General features: G+C 44.7%; 2 protein-coding genes across 8 annotated transcripts; one reads left to right on the forward strand and one right to left on the reverse strand.

The window, feature by feature from the left end:
• Window positions 1-1,027: 1,027 nt before the first annotated feature.
• Window positions 1,028-16,326, reverse strand: PAN3 (Poly(A) specific ribonuclease subunit PAN3). 7 transcript variants are annotated; one of them, XM_001352696.4, is made up of 14 exons: window positions 16,233-16,326; window positions 13,817-14,431; window positions 5,462-5,538; window positions 4,464-4,571; window positions 3,547-4,137; window positions 3,000-3,477; window positions 2,823-2,939; window positions 2,316-2,436; window positions 2,131-2,253; window positions 1,927-2,056; window positions 1,726-1,862; window positions 1,450-1,641; window positions 1,216-1,378; window positions 1,028-1,152 (listed from the first exon to the last, which is right to left on the reverse strand). In XM_001352696.4, the coding sequence occupies exons 2-14, from the start codon at window positions 13,848-13,850 to the stop codon at window positions 1,042-1,044; spliced, it is 2,382 nt and encodes a 793-aa protein (XP_001352732.3). In that variant the 5' UTR covers window positions 13,851-14,431; window positions 16,233-16,326; the 3' UTR covers window positions 1,028-1,041. The 7 variants fall into 7 exon arrangements, with proteins under 7 accessions (XP_001352732.3, XP_033237561.1, XP_033237563.1 ...); XM_033381670.1 differs by having other exon boundaries at window positions 16,139-16,284; XM_033381672.1 differs by lacking the exon at window positions 16,233-16,326 and adding an exon at window positions 15,089-15,179.
• A 1,732-nt stretch (window positions 16,327-18,058) lies between these two features.
• On the forward strand, window positions 18,059-24,557 carry LOC4812539 (cysteine and histidine-rich protein 1 homolog). Its single transcript, XM_001352695.4, has 8 exons — window positions 18,059-18,816; window positions 22,562-22,620; window positions 22,736-22,850; window positions 22,915-23,038; window positions 23,116-23,268; window positions 23,328-23,605; window positions 23,686-23,789; window positions 23,867-24,557. Exons 1-8 carry the CDS (start codon window positions 18,442-18,444, stop codon window positions 23,892-23,894), a joined length of 1,236 nt encoding a protein of 411 aa, XP_001352731.2. The 5' UTR covers window positions 18,059-18,441; the 3' UTR covers window positions 23,895-24,557.
• The last annotated feature ends 4 nt before the right edge of the window (window positions 24,558-24,561 follow it).

Below are 24,561 nucleotides of genomic sequence, written 5' to 3' on the forward strand. Positions count from 1 at the left end.
AATCTTTTTCGGGTTTCTTTTTTTTTTGTTTTTGGTAGCTGGGGGTGCGGTAGACGGCGGCTGTTGTTAGACATGCTTTATAAACATTTGATGTGGTTCCTTGTCCTTCTTTACATTCTGCTTTAAAGTGGTTCTCTTTTTTTGTTGTTGCTCAACGCTTTTTGCTGCCTTGCCGCGCAATGTTTTTGTGTTTCTTTCTTTTTGTTATTACAGTTATTTATTGTTGCAAAATTTTACAATTTTTTTTCTTAAGACCCTTTTTTAATACACACTTATAAATACTTTCATCCATTCCTCCCTCTCTCTATCTCTCTTCTCTCCCTCCCTCTCTCTTTCTTAGCTCTGTAAAAATAGATCCATGTTGTTTCAGCTCCTTCGCAAGTTTTCTCTTCTTTTTCTTTTTAACTTTTTTGTTTTTTCCCTTTTTTTTCTCTTTAAAGAATTTTTCGTTTTTTTGTTTGTTTTTGTTTTTGCTTTTAAGTTTAGTGTTTTTTTTTTGTTTTGTTTTGTTTGTATCGTTTACCTTTTTTTGTATTTTGAAGTTTTTGTCGTGTATTTTTTTGTTTTCATTGTTTGTTGTTTTTTTTTTGGAGAGATTTCGTTTTCAAAAATTTGCTTTTTTTTTTGGATGTAATGTGGTTTATGCTCTTCTCGTGATATCTACCGATTTGTAATTTAAATTATTGTTTTGTTTGTTTTCTTTGTAGTGGATTCTGTTTTTTAAATACCTAAAATGTAGAGTTGAGAGCTCAACATAACATGGGGATACCATCAGCTTTCCTTCCTTCCGTTTTGGCTTAGCAATATAAACGTTCGTGTTTGAATGGTTTTAGTGTTTAGCGTTTTGGGGGTTCTGTTTTGATCGGCATGCGCCAAAATGTCTTAGTCATAATTCATGTTTCGCTTATATTTAATCCTTTTAATCGTAGTCGCTTTAGGGGAGGAGGATCGGTTCGCGTTTGGATATTGGGTATGGGGTATTGGGTGTTGTTGGGGAGAGCTGCGCGTGTTTTCAGTTTCGTTTTGAGGTGTTGAGGCTCATCAATTGGCCGCACTAGACATCAGTTCGGAGAAGGCGTTCTCCAGACAATTCTTGAGTTCAGCGTAGGAAACAATTAGGACAGACTGCTCGTCGCGCGACATCAGTTGCACCTAAGAATAAGAATCGATATTGGATTACTCTTGTTCTCTCTGTCTTTGACTTTTGTCGCTTACCCGCTCGATGGAGCCAGCATCCAACTTATTGAGCGATTGTACAATGTGTGCGTGATCCATCCAGGGGCGGCCATCCTCGGTGACGGAATGAAACAAATAATCACGAAATAATTTCAACATGTATCTATCGCCAGTCTCCGACCAAGTGCAGTCCAAATTGAAGCTAAATTCAAAGGAAAAAAAGGTAAATATGTTGTAGACGGGTGCTCTGGGGTTCTGTGGCTGGGGACTTACTCTGGCCGTTCGTTGATGCTGTTTAGTTTCACCAAAATGCGGTACAGGCGGCCGTTCTCCATCTCCTTGGCCAACTCATCCTCCTGCATATCGATTTGGCTCTGCAGCGCGTCCAATTGAGTATAGAAACGGGCCCCAATCATCGGCATCAGATCGGTGACAGATCGGCGGTTATTCGTGGTAAAGAGGTAACTGCAATGCACCAAAATCAGACGCAGGAATTATTAAGAATGGTGGCAATTGGAGAACAAACGTCTCTTGGCTGGATGGGCTTACACAATGAAATTACGAAGATCGGTGGAGTAGTTGCGCGTGACCATGTCAATGCTCGACTGGACGTTGTCCCGCTGCACAGACTGGAGGCAGCGACAGGCCAGCGCCAGTACCAAACGACCCAACGCGGTCAGATCGTCCTGTGGACATGCCAAAGTTCATAAATTCAACTCTTTCTTACATCTTTCCGGGCTTCTATTTTACCTGCTGGTGCATGTTAACGAGTGCCAGGGGATTGGCGGCATTGGGATCGAACTGCGTAATGTCCGAGATGCAACAGGAGCTGAAACGCACTCGTTTGCCCGTCACAATGATCTTCGTGGGATCCAGTACCCTGTACCCAAAGGAAAGGAAAAGTTTAATGTATCTCTAACTATCGATCTACCAGCTTCCATCTATCTGACTTACTTGCAGGCAAGCCCCGCCTGGTGTATGGCCCTCAGGCCGGCGGTCAGCTGCATGATGATCGACCAGATGGTGGCCTCCGGCAGCAATGGCCCGTTGCTGGTGCGCTGCATGTTACTCTTATGACTACAATGGTAAAAATATGTTCAACTCATGTGCATTGATCTGTTTGGTTTTGGTTTACCCACCTGAATGGGCGAGCTTCGCCTTGGAATGGATCAGTGTAACCGTTGGTGTCTGGCGCGGGCGTAAAGTATTTGGCCAGCAATGTCTGTGAGCCGGGATAGTAGTCGTACACTAATACTAAGGCTGCGGGAGGTACAGGAGAAAGAATATTAGCATCGGTAAGGGCATCGGCAGGGGCTGTACCCTGGTTCCACTCAAAGCTGTACAAGTACCCCATAAGCGAAAGGCAAACACGCGTTTAAGAAGAGCAGTCACGAGCGGCAAAGGAAGGTGCACATAGGCCTTGTCCGTTGCTCTATCTCCGTCCCTCCCTTTTCACTTGGTAAGAATAAACATATAAAATCTAATCCAGCACTCAGTATGCTTGGTATTAAGGCGCCTAAGACCCGGTAGACTCTCCCCCATAGAATGCCAAGCGACTTACAACCATGAAACTTCTCATTCAGATCCGAGAGCCACCCGAAACAAACCCTTTTCTCTTAAACCTGAGGACTGAACCCCGCACTCACAGTTATCACCAAATGCTTTCGTCGTGAACACCTCGCGCAGTTGTACCACATTCGTGTGCTGCAGTTTCTTCCACATCTCAACCAGCGTCATGCATTTGGTTGACTGCAAGCGGAACCCTGCGGCGAGAGAGAGGATACAATTAGCTCTTGGCAGAGAGAGGCGAGAGCAGGACGTACCGTGCAATCTCCGCAGGCAGTACTTGTATCCGGTCGTGTTGTGCGTGGCCCGGTACGTGCTGGCGGGGAGCGTGAGCTTGGCGTGCAGCGGCTGGGCCGGCGGCTCCAGAGGATAGAGTGCGTGGTAGTTGTCCACTTCGTGTGGTAGGGCGTGCTGAGCAGCCTCCGCTGCGTCCATAATCAGATTGGAGATCTCGTTGCGGGCAAGAATGTCGGCCCGCATTTCGTCGGGTATGAAGAAGGCGGACTCCAGGTGCGTCTTCGGCTGCATGGTGATCACATTCGAGGCCGGACCCGGATAGACATGCCCCGTGTACATGAGCGACGAGGGCACGCCACCGACACTGCTCATCGTTGGCACAGAGCTGACCCCATGATGAGCCGGATGGGTGGCATCCACCACCACGGAATTCACGACTGGCTGGTTGCCCTGCGCATTGGCAGTCGGATAGAAGTAGATGGTGCCGCCGACATTCTCCTGCAGGGGCGAGGGAAGCAGAAGAGGGATTACTATCAGAGCATGGGCCGTCAATGGGGCAGCGCTTACCTGATGCACGCTCGTTGGCAGCGTAGTGGGGATGGGCGAGGCGCCGTGCGGTGTCATGCCATGCGGTGGAGACTTCTCACCCGGCCCGCCAGCCAGCATTGCCGCTGTGGGCGACTCCTGACGGAGCATGGGGCCACGACCCTTGAGTGGTGTTTGCGCGGACATGCTGCTCACAAAGGGGGCGGCGCTAGGATTCGGTGGTGCGCCGCTAATTGCTATGGGGGCCGATGGGGCAGACCCCGAGGTGGAGTGCACCAGCGGCGACTGCTGCTGTTTCTGTTGTTGCTGCTGCTGCTGTTGTTGCTGTTGTGCAATGGTGACAATGGAGGGGGCGGACTTCTGCAGGGAGAGCATCGAGCTGCTGCCGTTCGCCGACTTGCTGATGGGCACGGCGGCTGCGGCGGATGCGGCGGCCACTGCTGCCGCTGTGGATGCGGGTGCCACAGCTGCTGCTGCTGCGCCGGAGCCGGCTAGCCCATTGACGCCGTTGAGCCCATTACTGAGTTGCATCGGCGTGTTGTGATATGGTGCGTAGAAATTGGGGGACGAATTGATGCGCGTTGGAATGAATTCTGGCGACTGAGGCGTGACCTGTAGAAATCGAAAGTCGAATTAGTCGATGTCAATAATAGTTGCACACTGCTCCATGTGGACTCTGACACTGATCTAAGTATGCCGTTCTAATGACAGACAGACACTGGGGAAACTAAATGGGGTTCTACTGTACGGACAGAGGACTTGGGGGCTTCTACTTCTAGTCGATGCTAGAGAATACCAACCCGTTACGTCAACACACGGTTTACGCTTTACGTTTTACAACACTCACATCCGACTCCTCCTCGTATCCTCCTCCATGGACAGATAGGATACGGGATAAAGAGGGAGCGGTAGAGACACAGATCGGATCTCTGCTTTACCTGGGACTTTTTGTTCACTGCTGCCAGGGGCGCATCCAGATTGAGTAGCGAGAATCCGCTATTCAGCCCAAAGCCACCGCTGCTCGGTGTGGCAACATTCTGTCGATTCTGAGATATCGGGCAGGGCAGAGAGCAGGGCAGTGCAGAGAGCATGCGGGAGAGACGGAGAACGAGAGAGATAGAGAGATAAAGAGAGAGAGGAAGATTCAGATCAGAGAGCGGCATTATGGTGGCACGGCGGAAAGGAAATTTGTGCAAAGGAAGATTATTGGTAGGCGCTTATTGGCGCTTTGTTCTACTTCAACATCCATTGAGAACGGTCGAGGCTCTGTCTGGGCGGACGATGGGCACGTCCTTGCTACCAACTGTTTCCATTGCTCCTAGACTTATTCCTAGGGAACTAAGTGCCCAAATAAGCAAAATTAAAATACACGCCGTATCTCAAGACCGAGAATGCAAAAACAAAATACACGCCAAAGTAATCGTGGTTTCTGATGACTGTTTGACTGCTCCCGCTATTCTATACATATTTAATCGCAATTTGGCATAAAATTTGGCTGTAAAATAAAAGGCATTATCTCGCTCATCTTTCGCACATCGGATAATATGCCATGATCGGATGATGACGGTGTACAGCAGCCAAAGTATCTGGAATTACTTTTATCGTTATTTACATTTCACAACCCCAAAGCAAGAACACAAAAGTCAGTTAATTCCATGAAAATTTTGCGGCGCTTCGCTGAATGTTCCACATGGAATAATTTATGGTGTACAATAAAAAGCCATGCACCAACTAAAATTGATATTTAACGTGCGTATGGGAAACTTGTGTCAAACTTGTGTCAAAAGAAAAATCACGAAAATATTGAGAAATCAAATCCAAAAGGCGGTCAAGAGCATATGCGAATGGAAATCGAATTAGAATCAAGACCAATTAAACAGCTGCAGAGCTATGCCCAGAGCTGGCTATTTCCTCTGAAACGGGCCCCTTAACTTACCATATAAGTAGCGAGTTTACTCTCTGACGGAATACCATTCGTGGGCGAGTAGAAAATTGGATCCATAGCAGCCGTATCTGTAAAGAGCGAGAGAGAGAGAGAGATAGAGAGCATGAATGAGAGACCAATAGGTACATAGGTACATATGTATTGTATGTATATAGAGAGAGGGCAACACATATGATAATTGATTAGAAATCAATTAAACAAACATCAACAGTATTCCATTTGCAGTCCATATCTCCGCTCCACCACCACTACTCCACGCTTTCCTGTTATTTTCCAATACATTCCCCATTTTCGGACTATGCGCAATTTATTGTCACTGACGAAGAGGCACAAAAACATCAACATCAGCAGCAACAGAACTGCTTCTTCTTCTTGTTCTTCTGCTTGCGTCAAAATAAACTAAAGCCAAGACGCAATTTCTGTCAGAAGCAGGCACCACCACTACCACCACTACCACCGACACCACCGACACCACACACATTTCATACATTCCGTGGATTTCAGATAGAACTTCCCGATATCCAGGAGGTGCGCTTCGGAACGAAGCTTGCACCGTGCACCTTATACTCACTGACAACATTCATGATGGATGTTTGCCCTACAGTTTTACAGCCCGTTTGAGTGCACATTTTGAGGTGCTCTGCTCAAAGCAATAAATATTTCATTTTTGGCAGTAAACTTTAAAGTTATGAATTATTACTGTCTACTGCCTACTGCCTTCGAATAAGTTTGTTTTTCGTTGTGAGAATTTAGTACAAAATAAAGCCACCGTATGAATGAATTAATTCATTAAAAATGTAAATAAAACGTAACAAGAACTAAGAGATACCCTTTTTTCGAAACGATCGAAAACAGATGATTTAAAGCCCCTTATTAGTTCTGATTTGTAAAATTCTAGTCCCATAGAAGCACGTGGGAGAACTCATTTGAAATGCACTTAAACGTTCGAGTGTGCTGTAACAGAAAGTGAAATTTACTTGCAAAGGCAAAACATTTCTTTCTTTTTTTTTGCACGGTGCCAGGTAGAACGAGAGGCTCCCAATGTCGATGTCGGGGGTACGGGGCCAATGTGGCCATGGTTGAAATAACAAGTGATATTAGCCTTGAATTTCGTATAAAAATACCAAAGCTTTCTGAGATTATTCCGAGCAGGCTACTATATTCTCTTTGGCCAAGAGCCACACCAATCTATTTTCCCCGGGGGCGGAGGCAGTGGCCAAATTGTAATCCTTTTAAAGGTCGTTTAAAAACTACCATCCAAATAGAGGGCTTATCCCTAATGAGAGTGATGTTACGGAAAGAAAACTCTTACCAACGCCTGATTTACAGGGTGTCCAGAGTTCGATTATGTTTACAAACAAAAACTAAATGAAATATGTTATGATGCTTTCTGGTCGTAAATGCAATAATTTGTAGCCCGAGCTTGTTCATTCGATTTCTAATTTGAAAAACAAAAATGTTCCAATTGAATGCTCATCAATTTGGTTTTTGCAGTATTTGGAGTGCCCCTCAGACCCGTTCTGGCAGTTTGAGAGCCACAATCAGGTGTTGTCTACAGTTTTGCACTTACTTGAGCATGTCCAGTTAGTGCATTCGATATCGGTTAGAACGAAAAACTGTTGCCTGGCAGTGGGCAATCGCTCTCCAACTGTATTTCGGTTGCTGTTGTTTTTGTTGTTGTTCCTGTTGCTGATTTTCTTTTTTTTTTCACTTTACATTTACATAAATTGCCAGCCACTGGCTGTTTGTTGGCATGACGTCGGCAAAAAAAAACTACATATACATGCACGTATATTTATATACTTTTCTGTTTGTTTGTCTGTACATGTATGTGTATGTGTGCGTATATATAGACAACTGATTATTATTTTTGCTTCTGCTGCGTTTCACGGCAAAACGGAGACAGCTTTTGTTTTGCTTCAAAGATCACGAACGCGTTCATGAAAACGCCACAACACACTCACACACACACACACGAAAAAAAAAAAAAAATGCCCTGCACACACTAGCACGTACACACTCTGTCTCTCTCTCTCTCGCTCTCTCTTACGTAGCAATGCTGGCACTGAGAGGCAGGTAAACCAAACAATAACAAAAAGCCCGCTGTTACGTCACGTAAAATGCGTTGATGTGGCAGCACGGGCAACACGTCGTTTACCGTTATGTGTCACTTGGCGGCACGCGGCCTCAGGAGGCGGTAAAAGCGTATTGAATATGCAAAAAAAAATTTCAAACGATCGCTGGCGAACCGACCGGCACCACAGCCCACATTCAAGTGTGGAGGCAGAGTGGGAAAACACAGCAGCAACAACTGGCCCAAGACAGAGCGAGTGAGACAGAGAGAGAGAGAGAGAGAGAGAGCCCAAGAGTGTGAGCGCGAGAGCGAGCGCCAGAGAATTGGGAGAGCGACAGTCGCACAGTGAGTTCCAAACTGTGTGACGATGGATAGACGAGAGCAGCAGGCAAAAGGCAAAGTGGGCGTGCACTCGTTTCGATTAACTGTAAATATGTGGCCATCGTTCTTGTTGCTGTTGCCGCTGTTGCTGCTGTTGCTGCTGCCGCTGCAGTAACTTGGAAAGTTCAAACTCTGAATGCACGCGCGCAGCAACAACAACAAAAAGCACATCCCAAGACAGAATTTCAAGTGTTTCGGCTATGGGATATCCCTTATGTGGAAGTCGAATAATGTGGAGCAGTATCAGAGGAACACCAAAACTGCATATACCCTACTGCGACGCGTGCGAGTACTGGGTATAGGAGTCTCCCCATCTGTTTTGTTTGTTTATTCTTGGGGCGGCAATAAAGCGAAACGCTTACAGTTTCACAAGCACCCGTCTCGATTCCAATGACCCCTTTGGAGGGGACGACTGCATTCTGATCGTATTCACGATCATGTGTTTGCCCATTGCCGAGCCGACGTACACCCCCTCCCACCCCCCTCCCCACTCTCTTTGAGAAACTCAAGCAAATCGAGTATTTTGCGGATTTTAAATATGCTATGGAATGGGAGTGTTGAGTGGGGAGTGAAGTGTGGGGCGTGCGGAGGGGAATTGTGTGATCATCTGATAACTTCGAATGTAAATGGGAATGCGAGAGAGAGAGAGAGCGAGATAGCACGCACACACGTGGCTCTCACTGTAATAATAATTTACAGACACACACACACACACACAAAGGCACACCAATCTGTAAGTACATTATAAATGAAATATTTATAGCCAAGGCTTTTGCTTCATTATCAGCGCCCCAACAATTAAATGGTATCACTCCAGGCCTATCTTTCTATATGTACACACACACACATCTATGTACAATGTACACACACTTATGTATGTATTTATGTTCGTGGCTGTGGACTCTTCAAACAAAAGGCCACCCCGAATGGATCAAATCCTGATTTCTTGAAACCGATCAGAGGTGGAAACTTGATATCTGTGTGCATACGATAGCCGGCGATAGCAGAGATTCGGGGCTGATTCAATGGACGCATAGTTGGTGGTAGATGGGAACCATATTTCAGGAAAATCAAGGCACCAAATGCTACAAATTCGTTAGGGAGTCGTCTCGCGAATATTTGGAATACGTGGTAATCACCGTATCACCTCTGTTCAGAAGCAGAAGCGGATGAGCATTACAAATCGAGGGAATAATCATTTGGCTTCTGTTCTTAGCCGAATCTCGAAAACTGGTCACACTCCTCCTCCCACTACACTGCCGCTCGTTGATTGCTCGTCATTCTTTTTGGTGTGTGTGTGTGTGGTTTTTTTTTTTGTAATTCTGATCGCAATCTCCGTTGGTTGCTGTTGAACAGAGACACGGCCATGTGAGTCGAGATTTGAGCATTGGCCAAGACAAGTTTGTCTGGTCTCCGACTCGGCCGGCCAGCCAGCGGCGCGGTGGCAATGGTAACGGCAACGGCAACACAGCGGCAGCGGCAGAGACAGCAACAGTGTGACCCAATTCACTGGCGACGCTCAGCAACAGCTGCTCGAAATCATAGACGTAGCTGCCAAACAGCTGTGCAAACGAGTGGGGGGTCGGCCGGAGTCGGCCGGAGGGGTGTGTGCACTTCGAGAGCCTAGGCTCAACAATTGCGAAAGCGAAAACGAAAACGTTGAAAAAATGTAAATGGTGTGGTAAATATGAACAAATGAAATTAAGCCTATTCGCTGTTTTCCATTATTTATTCGGCTATTCGTATGCGAAAGATTTGTATTTCGATTTCGATTTCGACAGCTTTACAGTTTTACATTTTTTGAAATGCGGCCAGAGCTGGGCCAAAGGGGGGCGGGGGAGTGACAGCACAATAGCGGAAGTTGTAAATGTGTAGCGGGCCGCAAAATGATATGCAGAAAGAGAAGGAGATATCCCCCCGCCCCCTCCCCCTTCACAACATCTTTGTCATTTGTTCTTCTTTGTCTTTGTCTTTTCTGCTTCATCTCTTTCGTCTCTGTCTCTGGGCGGAGAAAAGAGGAAGAGAGCAAAGCTCAGTTTCAGTTTGTAACCCTCTCTCCCCCCCCCCCTCTCGCACGATCTTATCTGATTGACAGCTGCCTTTTTGGGGGCGGGGTGGGTGAGGGGCTAACAGATGTCACGTATAACACTCCGAATCACAACATTCGATCGCTCCTCTGCGCTCATTCTCTCTCTCGTTCCACTGTCCCAGCACGTTTACCGTTGCACGCACTCCCCCCCATACGACGACGACACTCTCAGAGAGTCGACTTTGGCGATTACCTTGCGGCCCGTGTGGGGTAACTTTCGTGGCCTCTGCCAAAGAGTGACTAACAGCGGCAGAGGCAGAGGCAGCGGCAGAGACTGGCAGTGGCAGCAGCAAACGGAGAGGCAAAGCAGAAACGACAAAAATAAAAGCAAACACCTCAACACCAAAAGGCACAAAAAGCAGAAAGAAAAAACAACACGAAGCAAAGTGCAAAAGCAAACAACGAGCAATAATACAAAACCAACACGAAAAAGCAGCCCACGAAGACAAAAAATAAAAATAAATAAAAAGCCAAAGCCAAAGCGAAGCGAAAGCAAAACACAGCAAAAGCGATAAATACAGTTGTGGAGCCACTGGGCGTGCTACTCAAACTGTTGATTTTTGAAAAGATCCACCCAATGCCATACTACATTCAGAAATGTGTATTCTAAGCCGTGTAATTATGGAAAAAATTAAATAAAATACATATACAATAGATTAAAGTCGATACACTTCCCAAAATACTTCCCAAACCATCTTTAATCCGTATTCACCAGTCCAAAGCATTTCTCAGGACTACCATTTTCATTTCCCTGTAAATATATAACTATTGTATCCCGAACATTTCCCTAGGGAAACCCGTTGAGTGGCCCAGCATGGAGTGGCCCTAATGGCGGCATTCTGTTCCATCTCCTGTAGGCTGTGGGCTGTGGGCTGGCGGCACGCGCCCGGGCCACGCACTTGGGCCAAATTGCTTTATGGCCACTAGACCCAGAGGCATGTTTGGGAGTCGCAAATGGGGGGCAGAAATGAGTAATGTACTGCGTGTGTGCAAAGCATTTCCACCCAAGGGCGCAATGAGATTTTGGCAAGCGAAAGCGAACGCGAACGCGAAATTAAACGGCCATAGAGACGGAGCACACATGCATTGACAAAGTGTCATTATTAGCCACTTGCCAAGGCAAAGAGGAAGAGCCACAGAAGGAAGGCAACAAACAGACGAATTCGAAGACGAAGAGGAAGGCGAAGGCAAGGCAGTGCCAAAATATGTAAGGCTCGTGCCACAAAAGAATGTGTTGCATACTTTGTTGCGTCGTGTGTTGGAATTCCACGAGAAGCAGACAGGGGGGAACAAAGAGGAGGAGCGGGGAGAAGGGAGAAGGGGGGAGAAGGCCAGGCCGAGCCAAAACAAAAGTGACAAACGTCGCACATTAGCGACGTCAACTTGTCTGCGCCTGCAATGGTGTGGCGCCTCGCCTCGCCTCGCACGATAATTAAATTATGGGGAAGCACAAAACGAAACGGAATGAGCGGAAGCGGGAGCGGGAGCGGGAGAGGGACAGCATACGGATATACGGCACGAAAAATGGGTGAAAAAACTCACAGGATCAGATCATCAGAGAGTGAGCGAGATGCGATCGCGTATCAACGAAGGTGAGATGTGGAATGGCGGTGGTGGGAGAAGTGCTAGCTGAACACCCAGAGTTGGCTATCTAGCTACTTTCAAGCTAGCTCTGAAGAATGTTCCCACTGCCAACCGAAGCCCTCTCCTCTCTCTGCATTTGTCCATCTATATTTGGCGACAAAACAAAAGGAAGCCCAGACTGGAGGAAATTGTTATGGCCCATTGATGAGAGCTATTTTCCAGCAATTTCCTCGAATATTCATAAACAAAGGTCGGATGGCAGACAAACTAATCGAGTATAATCAATCGATAGTTATTGTTTTCGCTCATTCCCATCCACCCACATATTTTCGCTACAGTTTCCATGGAACATGTTCCGTGCACTCATCGGGGATAATAAAGAGCACGGACGAAGGAACAACGAAATCCTTTCACGAATCGTTGGGCAATAAAAATTTGATAGAAATAAAATAAAGTCTCTTCTTGTCTCCGTTTTTTCGAGCATAAGGGAATTGAGGGGGAAGGGAGGAAGGCGGAGCGGGAGCGGGAGGGGGGCTTTTTGTGGGGGCGTCAATAAAATGGGGCCGAAAAATATTTGCACAGCGTTCGCTTTCTTTTTGCAGCTCTCTGTTTTATGTGCCATAAACAAAGGCCAAAATGGATTCAGTTCAGTGGAAAGCTCTGTTGTGCGGACACCCAGGGTTATGGCGTTCATATTATTACCCCGCGATGTTTAGAGGAGAGTAAATACTGTCCGCTCAAGGGAGATACCCATCCTAAAAATAGATGTTTATTTCCATCTGGTAATGGCGCCAAAGAAAGGCCCCAAGTTTAGCTCTACTTAGTCTTTCCTTCCCCTAAAGAAGGGGGTCTAAAACTTAAATTTTAAAATAAGGAATGAAATCTTTAAGGGAGCCTCAGAGAGATGTACTTCACAACAGACAACTTCAACTGTACTATCCAATAAACCAAGTTGAGATAGTTGAGAGATAACCATTTTGGTGGCCGTTCCAGATTTGGCAAACGTTCTTTTTTGGGAGCTCTTGCCTCCCGTAAATACAGTTCCACAGCAGCAGCAGAAAGGAGCGAGTGGGAAACCAGTTCTCCCAGCTGCACTCTACCAGAACGAACAGCATCAGTGGTGGTGGCAGCGGCAGTGGCAGCGGCAGTGGCAGCGCCAAAGAAGGGCCGTCAACAGGTAACCCAGTGCACCTTCAGACACAACGCTCTGCACCAGAAGTACCAGCCGACCCGACGTTGAAGTCAATGTATTTCCGTCAGCTGCCGTTGCCCTCAGACCGAGAGGAATTGTTGTTGTGCCTCTTCTTGTTTTGACGCCGATGGGAGAGTCGATGATCGGAGGGCTGGATTTTCGGCTCTGCAAAACTGGTTTAAGGAGTGCACATCTCCCCTCCCCTCCCCTCCCCACCTCCCGCCCTCCCTGCCTGCCTGCCATCTTTTATCTGGATTTTTGTTGGTATTTTGTTTTTGGTATAGGAAATGGTTTTTCCAGCAGGACAAAGGAAATGCCACAGAAGAAGGCTCAGTGCTCAGTGTTCTGATCCTAGGGTTGAATCTGGCAAGGAAAACAATAATCGATGCTCGTAATTAATGGGAAACGTTCTTTCCGCTCTCTGGATCTGCGGGGCAGATTGATTACACGAAGCGGCACCACCACTCCCCTCACCATACTCTCACGGTCACGTCCAGCGAGTGGGCCATGTAATTGCCAATAATCACACAACAAAATTCAATTTAAATGAGTGAGAGAGAAGGAAAATCAAATTACAGGATGACCCAGCCCACGGACAAGAGGCGAGTGAGAGTGCGAGTGCTGACTATGCCTGTATGACACTCGCTTGCCTCACAGGAAAGCAGCTATAGCGCTCGACAAGCTGCAACAAGCAGTGCATATGCATGCATGTATAGATCTAGCCTGTATGACACGATAATTCTTCTTCGAATAGTGTTGGAAGTTTGTGGGGACTTGTTGAACACTATGCGAAGAGTTTTGAGCGAGTGTCTTACGGCCTTAGGCTGCCTTCCTGTGATGCACTCGCTCTCTCTCTGTCTCTCTCTCGTTTTGTGGTGCGAGTGTGATACAGGCTTCATGAGATATGCCAAAGGTGACTTTCAATTGAAGGACCGAAGCCATACTCCTCCCTTCCCGCCCCTTCCCTTGTGTTTGATTATTGCCCAGTATTCTTTGATTTTTGTGTTTGATTTTGCTTTTGCTTACCTGCCGGGAAGAAATTGTTTAAGAATGTGGACATGTTTCTCTCTCGCGATTTGTGGCGTTCTCCTCTGAGCCGTCACCTGCGTCCAGGAAAGCAATTCTTGGCTTTTGCTTTTGTATTTATTTGGTCCTTCCGCTGCTGCTGCTGCTGCTTCTTTCTGTTCTTCTTCACTCCACTGTCGCTTGTTATTGGTCCTTATGCTGCTTCTTTCTCCGCTGGTCTTCTTTTCTCACGCTGTTGTTGGTCCTTTTTCTGCTTCCTCCTCTCCTATTATTCTTCAGTTCGTTTATATGTTTTTGTTTTGTTTTTGTTATAAACTGCACTAGCTCAACGTTTTCTCAGTGTTTATTTTTCGTTTTCAGGATTATTTGTGTTAATTCTTCTTCTTTTTTACTTTTTTTTTACTTAGTTTTGTATAAAATGAAACAAAAATTTTAAATAATACATACAATTCTCACTTAACTGCTAGAATTTCACATTACACAATTTCACATTCTACGTTTCAATTTTATATTATACGTTTGTTTTATATTTGTCATCTTTTTCAATGTTTCATTCGTTTGTTTTAACAAAAATCATTTTAACGGTGTAAATTATTAAACATTGAAGCGCGTCGACTGGAAAGGAAAGACAAAGGTGGATTAAAGGGAAGGAAAAAAAACTCTTTTTAGTACTATTATGTATTATTACTGTAAACCAAACACAGTGCGCTGCTGTTTGCGTTTGCTCTGCGGACTGTTTGTTTTTGCAAAAAGGGCGACAAAACGAAATCCAAAAAAAGCAACAGCCAACAGCCAAGTGGGGGGCAACCTCTGTCTGACTTTGCTCTGCTTGGATTTCATTTAATTTGTGCGCGTGTGTTTGTGTGTACTGTCTGCTGTGTGTTTGCGTGACTCCAAATAAACAGGGACGCGTTTTCACACATATACAGACAAAATTGCGCGCATATTTGTTGTTTTTCTTCTTTCACTTTATCATTTATGTTTTCACACACGAACACTAGCGCACGTACGCACTCCCACACGCAAATCCATACATATATTTGACATTTGCAACTCCCCCTCTTCCGCAATTGAATATACTTTAGGCTGAACCTGCGCCAACATATTGCATGGCTGCAAAGAGAAGAGTGGGAGGAGGAAGTGGCATTAGATTAGCAACAAATTGAGCTCGTGTGTGTGTGTGTGTGTGTGTGCGCGTTTCTGTGAGTGGAGTGCATTTGAGTGTTCCCTCTGGGGATTAGGGATTTTCTCCCCCCTCCTACTGAAGCTTACAGGCAATTATCGAACGGAGCAGTGAGGGGAGACAAACCGAACGGGAAAAGCGAACGGCGCGACTGGCGCCCCACGAAGGTACTGAAATGGCAGACGACGAAACCAAATGGTAGCCAGAAGCGGACCGAATGGAGTCCACACACAGAGCCTGTCTGTGTACGTGCGAGCAGAGCCCGAAGGATGATACAAACAACAACAATTACAGCTGTGTGCAACAGTGGAACGAATCGTGACATTGCGAGATGGTGGTGGAAATGTGTGTTGTGTGTGGTTGCTCCCACTGTACCATTGGAAAGGATATTTTGCAGGATATATGTATACACAAAAGAGAAGCCATAGCAATTGGCGTTGTTATACACACACACACACGCACACACACATTCTCAAGAGAGTTCAACAGGACCCAACAGCTGGCACACACACAGACCAACAACAAAAAAGCAGACGACATCCACAAAGAGAAATGTCGGACCCCCAAATGGGATCCACTCCTGCCATATTTGTGGAACAGAAAACAGCTGGCTGCAAAACTTTTGATACGGCGCAGGGGGATATAGCGCCAGCGCTTTCTTTGCTAGTGCGTGTGTTTTTCCTTAGAGTGGGAACCAGCTGGCATTAATTTTGCACTGCCTCCCCTCCTTTTAGTGGACGGGAGTTCGGTCGGGCCACCCAACAAGTGCCACAGATACACAGCCGCTACAGGGGGGCGATAGAAGTAGGACCTCCACCAGCCGATCCGTTCGTAGTGCATTGATTAACTATTCAATTAATGGGAGTAACGAGGCGTGAAATAGACACCAGCACCAGCGCACTGCTACCGCAATTCTATAAGACGCAATAGGGCTCGCTCGGTATCAGGCCGTGGAAATAGCCAGAATCGAGCGCAGAACTTCTTCCAAATTTGTTGTTTTTCTCGTTCCCGGAGCCAGACGCAAACCACACAACACACGCACAAACACACTCACACACCGATGCCAACATGTCTGCTCGCAGTTTGGATGTTCTCTGCGGTAAGACTACGGAAAACCAGGTTCCACAAAATGTTAATACCCGGTTCGCTGATTGAAATCACTTATGTGCGTGCTTTGGTTAATTTCTGCGTAAATTTTTCGGTTCAAAAAAAAAATTTTAAAAATTTTGTTACATTTCGTCGTATGCCGCATGCAGTGCAGTGTGACCGCGGACTTATCAATAAAATATACCGGCCGACCCTCAGAAATATACTGAAACATACCATCTCATTAAAAAATATACCGTAAATATACTGACGAATTCAAGTTCTATTTTACATATTCCTCTTTTTTATCTTCCGTGGAATATTCTCAGCTATATAGAACATTTAGCCATGCCCACCTACTTTTATACGATTAATAAACTGGCTCATTGTTATTACTTGCTTTTATTGGATTTTGCATAAAAAAAGGTTTTAGCGAAAAAGGTCAAACAAATGAAACGTAATAAAACGTAAGAGAAAAATTGTTCCAATTGTTCAATTTCTTTATTCCGTTGAAGAATGCTGCCTAACTAAAACCATTAGCTCTGCCCACATAACTTTAGGCCAGTACTTTTAAGTACTCTATTTTATTGTATAGTGTATAAAACAAAGTTTAAGCAAAAAAGGGCAACAAAAAAACAGTGGCAACGTAAGTATGGAATGTAACGTAAGTGAGTATTAAACCCGGAGCTTGTGCACAGGTATACCCTATTTCGTTGATATATATGAAGAAACTGTTTTTCCAAGCTGTTTTAAAACGTAATTAATATAGAAATGATCTCGGATTGTTATTTTTTGGACATATTAATGCATATGATTGGGGTCCTGTAAATATATCTCGATCCCGATACCCATATTTGGTTTCAGTAAGAAGACCAAAACCTTTAAAATATCGCTGAAATACCTTAAAAAAATAAACTGACTAGTTTTGGGCTTTATTTGTGCATTAGATGACAAACATTCTCTTAGTTATTTAATATCTATTTCCCAGGATATGCAAAATGATGCTCAATCCGCGCAATGTGTCTAGCCCATACAAATTAGTGTTGCCAGCTACATAAGACATAAGAAAACGTAAGTGATTATGGAATACGCCGTAAGGAACTTTGTTGAGCTGAAAAGGACATTGTATCCCGGAAAAATTCCCTTGATTTGGGACAATTTCCCACTACAAAATAAAGAGTAAGTCCCAAAGAAGAGAGAGCAAGTACTAATAAAATAAACGGTCTCACTCTAAAAAAAACCGAAAATGTATCAATAAAAATTAATAACGGAGTTTTACACACTGGCGCTTCCATGGTGTTTTTATGAAAAAAGGGCCGACCATTTTTTAAACGTACACATTTCCCCTTCAGGTGTCGCTTTCGATAATTACATAAGGATGTATAAAAATGTAGTTAATATATATCAACGGTGTAGTTAGCGTGTACAAAATTAGTTTAGTGGAAATCGTTGATGGCCGTTATCGCTTAAGCCTTATTTTATAAACAATCCAATAAACATGAGAGCTTAAAGTTAACCAGTCTTGTAGGAAATCGATTTATCAATCGGATAAATAATAACCTTTGAGCTTAGGGGTCCTAGCTAGCTAGCAATAGTAAACCGAATATCGAAAACGGGGAATATGAGGAATTTCAATACAATTCTTCAGAGTATTTACGGTTTACTTTGAAACTGTGACAATATAAATATATTTTTTATCGATATGTGCTCTCGCCTGCGACGAAAAAATGAGTCGTAATTTTAATGGGCTATAAAAAAGGGTATGGAAAACAGGGGAAAACAGCAAACGCGAATGACAAGGTTCGTACAAACCTCACCTCGCGAGTGAGAACAAAATACCTTGAAGAAAAAATCGGCTTCTTGTCTTCATGGTATATTGGGCAAAAGAGGTGGATTTTTCCTCGCCTTGGCTTGCATTTTTATCTGTTTATCTGTTGTCCACACCCTCTTTTTCCTCCCATCATGTAGAAAATGTGTAGTTACCGCGTAGTTGGCAGGCCTTACTTTTGTTTTTTTTTTCGAATCGCAAGCACAGACGACGATTTGTAACGGAACTGAGCTGAGTGGGAACAAAACAATTTAATGTACTAAATTGGTCCCCGTGTCCCCGGGAGAGCTGAGCTGCAAGAAATTGGGAAAAGCCAAGAAAGTTGTTGTGTGGTGCAATAGTGAAGTGCAGTTTGACACTGTTTGACTCGCACTGAGTGTGCGAGGTGTTTTTGTGTGTGCGTCAGAAAGAGAGCAAACGTCAATTTGGAAACCTGAGTGTGTGTGTTAGAGACATTTGATTTAGAACGAATCGAAAAAATAAAAAAAAATCTGTTTAAAAAGAAAGTAACAAAAAATAAGTAGAACCATGTCAAATGTGGAATCTTCGAGTTCCGCGGCCCAGCAGCCCCCCACATCCACTCTGCCAATGCTGGGGGACAATCAGGTGATGCAGGCCTCCACCTCGGCTAGCTCCACCTCGAACAGCAGCACCAGTAGCAGCAGTGGCAATGGCGGGGGCGGGGGCGGTGGCAACAACGTAGTGGGAGTGCCACTCGACACTCAGATCAGCGGTGAGCCGCCGTCCAAGAAACCATGTCTCGATGCAGCCTCCTCCAGTTCGGGGGGAGCTCTGTCAAGCGCTGCCGCGGCATCGGGAACACACGAGAAGCTGGCCTACCGCATCTCCACAGCCCTCTGCTGTGCCGTTTGCCTGGATTTGCCCAAAACGGCCATGTACCAGGTGAGTGCAGCGTGGAGGCCCGAATTCTTTTCTTTTTCCCCCAAAATTTTAGCTACAGAAAAACTACAACAAAGGGCCTGTTTTTTTCTATCTGTGTGCGTGTGTGTGCGAGAGCTATAGTGTGTGTGTGTACCATTCTGTATACAAACAAATCGCCAGCTGTAAGAGGAAACCCACCCACTCCCTCCGTCGCCCCCAGAATGCACTACTCTCACAGCTGTGCTAGAGCGAGACCGACAGTACACTATGCTGCGTGTATTTATTTGCTCTCGTTCTCGCTTGCTGCTACGACTGTTACGTCGCCGCTGCCTTGCACTCGCCTTGAAAACAACAAACAGCAATGCCAGGCATCCGCTGCAACTGTTTCCCCCCACACACACGTTTTTGGTTATTTCTTACTGCTGCGCATATCAGAATTAAAGAGAGAGAGGGCCCCAATGTTCGCTTACGTAGCATACATACACACACATACGCTCTCGCTCTCGCTCGCACTCTGTGTCTAATGCACTTTATTGCGTTTTAGAGACGGGCGACAGAACCTACCCCCGCCAGGCACTCATTTCCAATTCCGCGTTGCATTTGACACTCTGGGCCACTGTGGGCTGGCTCTGCTCCCCCTTCCACGACCCCACCCCGCTGACATTTGCGCAGTAACATTTACTGCAAAAGTTTTCTGTATTGCGTCACGAAGCCGAAATCAGAATAGGAATTGCTGCTGGCTTTCCCGTAGAATCTATGTATGATGTGGTGTTGCTTCGATTTGGCCTATTTTTAGCAGCAGCTGCCCCGCTACGACTCGGCCCCATCACCAAAAGTGCTTGCAATGCTTTCAATTTGAATAAGTTTGCGTGTGTGTCTCTTTCAGCTTCCTCTCTTTCATTCCGCTTTTAAGGCCATTCTTTTTCATTCATGCGATAGCTTATTCTCTTCTGATTGATTAAATTATTTGTTCAAATATTGAGAATTTAGATTTTTTTACGTAATGCGTGGTTGAATTCGCTCTCTTTCGTTTTCGTCAAAACCAGCCACACATGCATGCATATGTGGGTACATCCATACATACATATATACATACATGTGCCGTGAAATACGATAACTGCGTCATTGAAACGTCTTTACGGTGGGCTTCAACTGGCATACATGCATAAATGATTTTAATGACGAAAATCTTCCGGTGAAAATGGTTTAGCAATGCTCGAAAGGGAATCTTTAAAATAGTATGCCAACAGGAAATGTGTCTGCGTTTTCAGGACCCCTTCCCACTGTATTGCCAAAACGTGACCAAGCCTACAAGCAAATGAATCATATCCCGTCCAAAGGTCTCTTGCCGCTATGATTGGGGAGGAAGAACAACCCGCATAAGTCAGAAAATTAATTATTATCTGCCTGCCCTCTGAAGCTATAGAAAGTTGGACAGAAACCATCGTGACTTTCCTCTTTTGCATTTCTATATCTTTTGATTGACATTTGCTAGTATGTGTGGGCACTACTCGCATATACATGTACACAAAGTGTGTGCGTGTGTGCACGCTCTCTGTTATTGTTTTGCTTTAGCTGCGTTGTTTTGACACATTCGTTGTCCCTCTCTTGCACACCGCATGGGCTAAATCAGCTGTTCGGTCCCCGGGGAAAAGGTACTTGGATTCCTGGATTGGGATTCTGACAAACAACGCAATATTGAAAAGCTGGAAGGAAACGCTTTTAAGGAGACTGTTTCTTACGTGAAACAATCAGAATGCTGTTGCAGGTTGTTCTTTCTTTTGCTGTTAGATCTATAGACGTGTAATCTAGAATAAACCCGTTTTACCAGTTTGTCTGCCACATGTGCATGTGTGTTTTCTTAGGGTGTCCGACAGAGAGAGACAGAGAGAGACAGAGAGAGGGAGAGGTAAAACATATACCTGTTAAAGAGAATGCTCGTACTAGTGTGTGTGATCTCTGCAGCATGTTTTCGTGCTACCTACATGCCTACCTACCCCGCTTTCTTCATCCACTTGCCCCCTTCCATCATTCTCGTGGCTTATTATCTACAAAAACATCATCAGCTGGGTTCTGTTGTGTCTGCATCGGTGAGAGAGAGTGAGAGAGCCCGAGCTAGAGAGCCAGAGGCATGATAGAGTAAGCACGAAGCGGGGATAAAACGGGTCAAGATTCTTCTTTTGTGATTCTTCTTTTCAAAAAACAATCGAATCGGATCGTATTGAAGGCTGCTGGTGCTGCAGTTGCTCTAGGTCATAAATTAGCTCTCTCTGCGGACTTTTCGGAGTTCGTTCAACTTGCAGGCGACACTGACTCCGAAATTGCCATTCCCTTTCCAGATGCATCTCTATATATCTATTTGTATACGTGTTTGTCTGTATTTGGGGATATATGTACACATACACACATACATACATATGTACATGAACAAACCAAACGAACAATCAAACAATCGAACAATGTTGCTTATCGCTTGAAAGTCTCTCTCCCTCTCTCTCTCTGTCTCTGGAATGGTCGCATATGTCGCCTCCTCTGACGGCGGATGATTCCTGAAATAGAAATTCCAAAATGAAAGAGGCCCGCATACCCCCAGACCGAAATAACTTACGAACCATACAGAAATAATGATATGAGGGCTGACAACGTGGTTCCTCCGACAACGGCGTCGTCCGGTCCCGTCCCGTCTCGTCCCGTTCAGTGCCTTATCTGAATATTCACCCAACAAACTAACCCAACAATATCCATCAATTTCTCCTCGAAAACCATTTTTCAATTCAATTCCAAAAGAAATACACATCAACTACAGATACAGAACTACACAGATACAGATACAGATACAGACACAGATACAGCGATTCCAGCTCCATTTAAGTGGCCCCTATTGGACCCAATACACACGAATAAAACGATAAAGAATTGTGACCTTTAATCAGGAATCTATTTTTATAATTTTTGACTAGACTTTAACACCCTCTAACTATCGCTGCTAATGATTAATCCTAGTTAAGTCGATCTCCTAACATTTGTAAGCAAAAGACAAACAAAAGTAAACAAAAAAGAATGCAAAAAAAGTAAAAGATTGTAAATGTAAATGCTAAGTACTTAGAACCAGACTCCATCGTAGTATTAAAGTAATACTCTAAAATGTATACAAAAAAATAAACATAAAAACCAAAAAACAAAAAACGATAAAAATGGGAAAACCTCAAAAAAAAACAAAGAAAAAACTGATTTCAATAAATTTGCAGAGGAAAGTGCAAACTGGAAAATGCAATATAAAACCAAATCAAACATAGCGTTTTTATTTCAATCGGAATCGGAATGTCGGAATCTCGGAATGAAACCCAACGAATGAAACACAAGACCAACGGGGTCTCTGTACTATATATATTCTCTCTCTATACCTCCTCCTTTCCCCCACCTCCCCCCCAAAACAGATCACATTTATCTATCCGATCCACTCCATCCCATCCGATACGAAATGTCCATTACGTTCCATTACCCCCCTCCACACACACACACACACACACTCACTTCATCCCCACATAAAGACCGTATTTTGACTAATAGCAAACTTTTCTTCTTTTTTCTTTAATTGCAGGTTAATTTTCATTCCACTTTTGCTTTAGTTTTTCAATCTACTCGTACATATATACATATATAGAAATATATCCATATCCATACTCATATGCTACCAATCAAATGTCTTGACAAGAGATCCTGCTAACACCACAATCTTTCTCTCCTCTGATCTGTTCAATTGCAGTGCCAGATGGGCCACCTGATGTGCGCCGCTTGCTTCACTCACCTTCTGGCGGATGGACGGTATGAATATACATATGAACATGAACCCTGAACACACAACCATTGCTCTCCTCTCTTGCTGATCAAATTAAATCGTTCGCTTAACAATTTTGCATATCCTTTCATCATTCTGCAGCCTACGCGATCAGATTGCCACGTGCCCCAATTGCCGCGTGGAGATATCAAAGAGCACTGCATCACGTAACCTGGCCGTAGAGAAGGCCGCCTCCGAGCTGCCCAGCGAGTGTCAGGTATGTATCACACGGGTTTCATCTCTCTCTGTCTCTCTCTCTCTGACTTTCGTATCGTCCACAGTTTTGCAACAAAGAATTCCCATATAAATCTCTCGAACGTCATGAACAGCACGAGTGCCAGGAGCGTCCCACTAAATGCAAATATCATCGCATTGGCTGCCAGTGGCGCGGCCCCTACCACGAGAGTGAGTGCCACCCAGTGTTTTATGGAAACCCAATAAAGCCTAACTCTGTAATCTTGTAATTCTGTAATTCTAACCAGCAACCGAGCACGAACGCAATTGCTCGCACCCCAAGAAGTCCGGCTACGAGGTGATGGCTGCCCTCGAAGCCCACGATCTGAAGATCAAAGAGGAGAAGAAGATGTTCAATACACTGATCGATTTGCTCAGCTACGAGAAGATCATCTTTAATGGTGAGAGGAAGAGACTGCGCTTTGGTCAGAGTCTGTATTTAATGATTGCTTTCCTGCAGATCTGCAAATGAAACCCTATCGCACTGACGAGTATGTACACAAGCTGTTCTATGAGACGGCCCGCTTTTCGGCCTTCAATCAGCAGTGGGTGGTGAAGGCGCGCATCAACAATAGCCAGCGCGATCCGCACCAGTCGAACGAGCGCACCATCACCTATCAGCTGATCCTGAAGACCAAGACCAGCACGCCCATGAGCATACATTTCTTTGCCCTCAAGGGCCCATTCTCCGACATGAAGGTGTCGACACAGATCTACAAGCACGAGTTTACAGAAACGGTGGGCTACTCTCTATAAAATGCATATTCTCAAATATTTTCAATGCTAAAGCTTGAATTTCTCTTTTCATATGTATGTAGAACACTGAGAGTGATTATTATGTGCTGCCGCTGCCCGATGGCATTGGAGGCAGCGGTTCAAGCGAATGCAATCGTATGCTGGCCAACAAAGGCATCAATTTTCGGTAGGCACCCTTGCATATATTATCCATCTGCACATAAATACATCTACTTATTCCATCTAATTCGTGTCTTGTTGCAGGCTGCTTATGTTTCTACTGAACAAGTAGAACAGCGACGATGAAAACGCGCAGAGAGAACCATATTCAAATTAGTCTAAGTTTGTTGTTTCAAAATTAATGTGCAAAAGCCTAGAAATAGTTGATATATATTTTCTTCTATTGTATATGTGTACACCCCAAAAACCCCATACTAATCCCAGCACACAAAAAACGACATATATTTGCAATCACGTCTAGAATCACACTGTAACGCGTTAGGTTGTAACCTAAATTAGTGAATAACTAAGATTAGGATCAATGTCCAGAAACAGCTTTCGAAATTTTTGTACATGAAAAGAGAGGCCACTTTTGGGGAATATCTGTTTTTTTTTGTTTTGTTTTGTTTGTGCAGGCGAAGAATCGATTGAATGATTGGTGTGTTTGTCTAGCGTTTAATGATCTCACAGTAAGGAGCCGGCACACCCGCTAATAAAACAATAACCATAACGTAGATGTAACACTGTAAGAAGAAACGAACAGAAGAAAACACCAACCTAAACAGATTTACGAGTATAGAAACCATTCTTTGATGTAATTGTAGCTCTAGACATAGTTCTGTTCTCCATTAGAGGTGGAACACCCAGACTACACTACACTACACTACAAAACACAACACACATTCAATCTTTTCGAATTAAAATTGCGTTATGTTGACCGTCTACGTTTAAAAATGAAT

Source organism: Drosophila pseudoobscura, chromosome X (assembly GCF_009870125.1).
Source record: "Drosophila pseudoobscura strain MV-25-SWS-2005 chromosome X, UCI_Dpse_MV25, whole genome shotgun sequence".
NCBI classification, from domain to species: Eukaryota; Metazoa; Arthropoda; class Insecta; order Diptera; family Drosophilidae; genus Drosophila; species Drosophila pseudoobscura.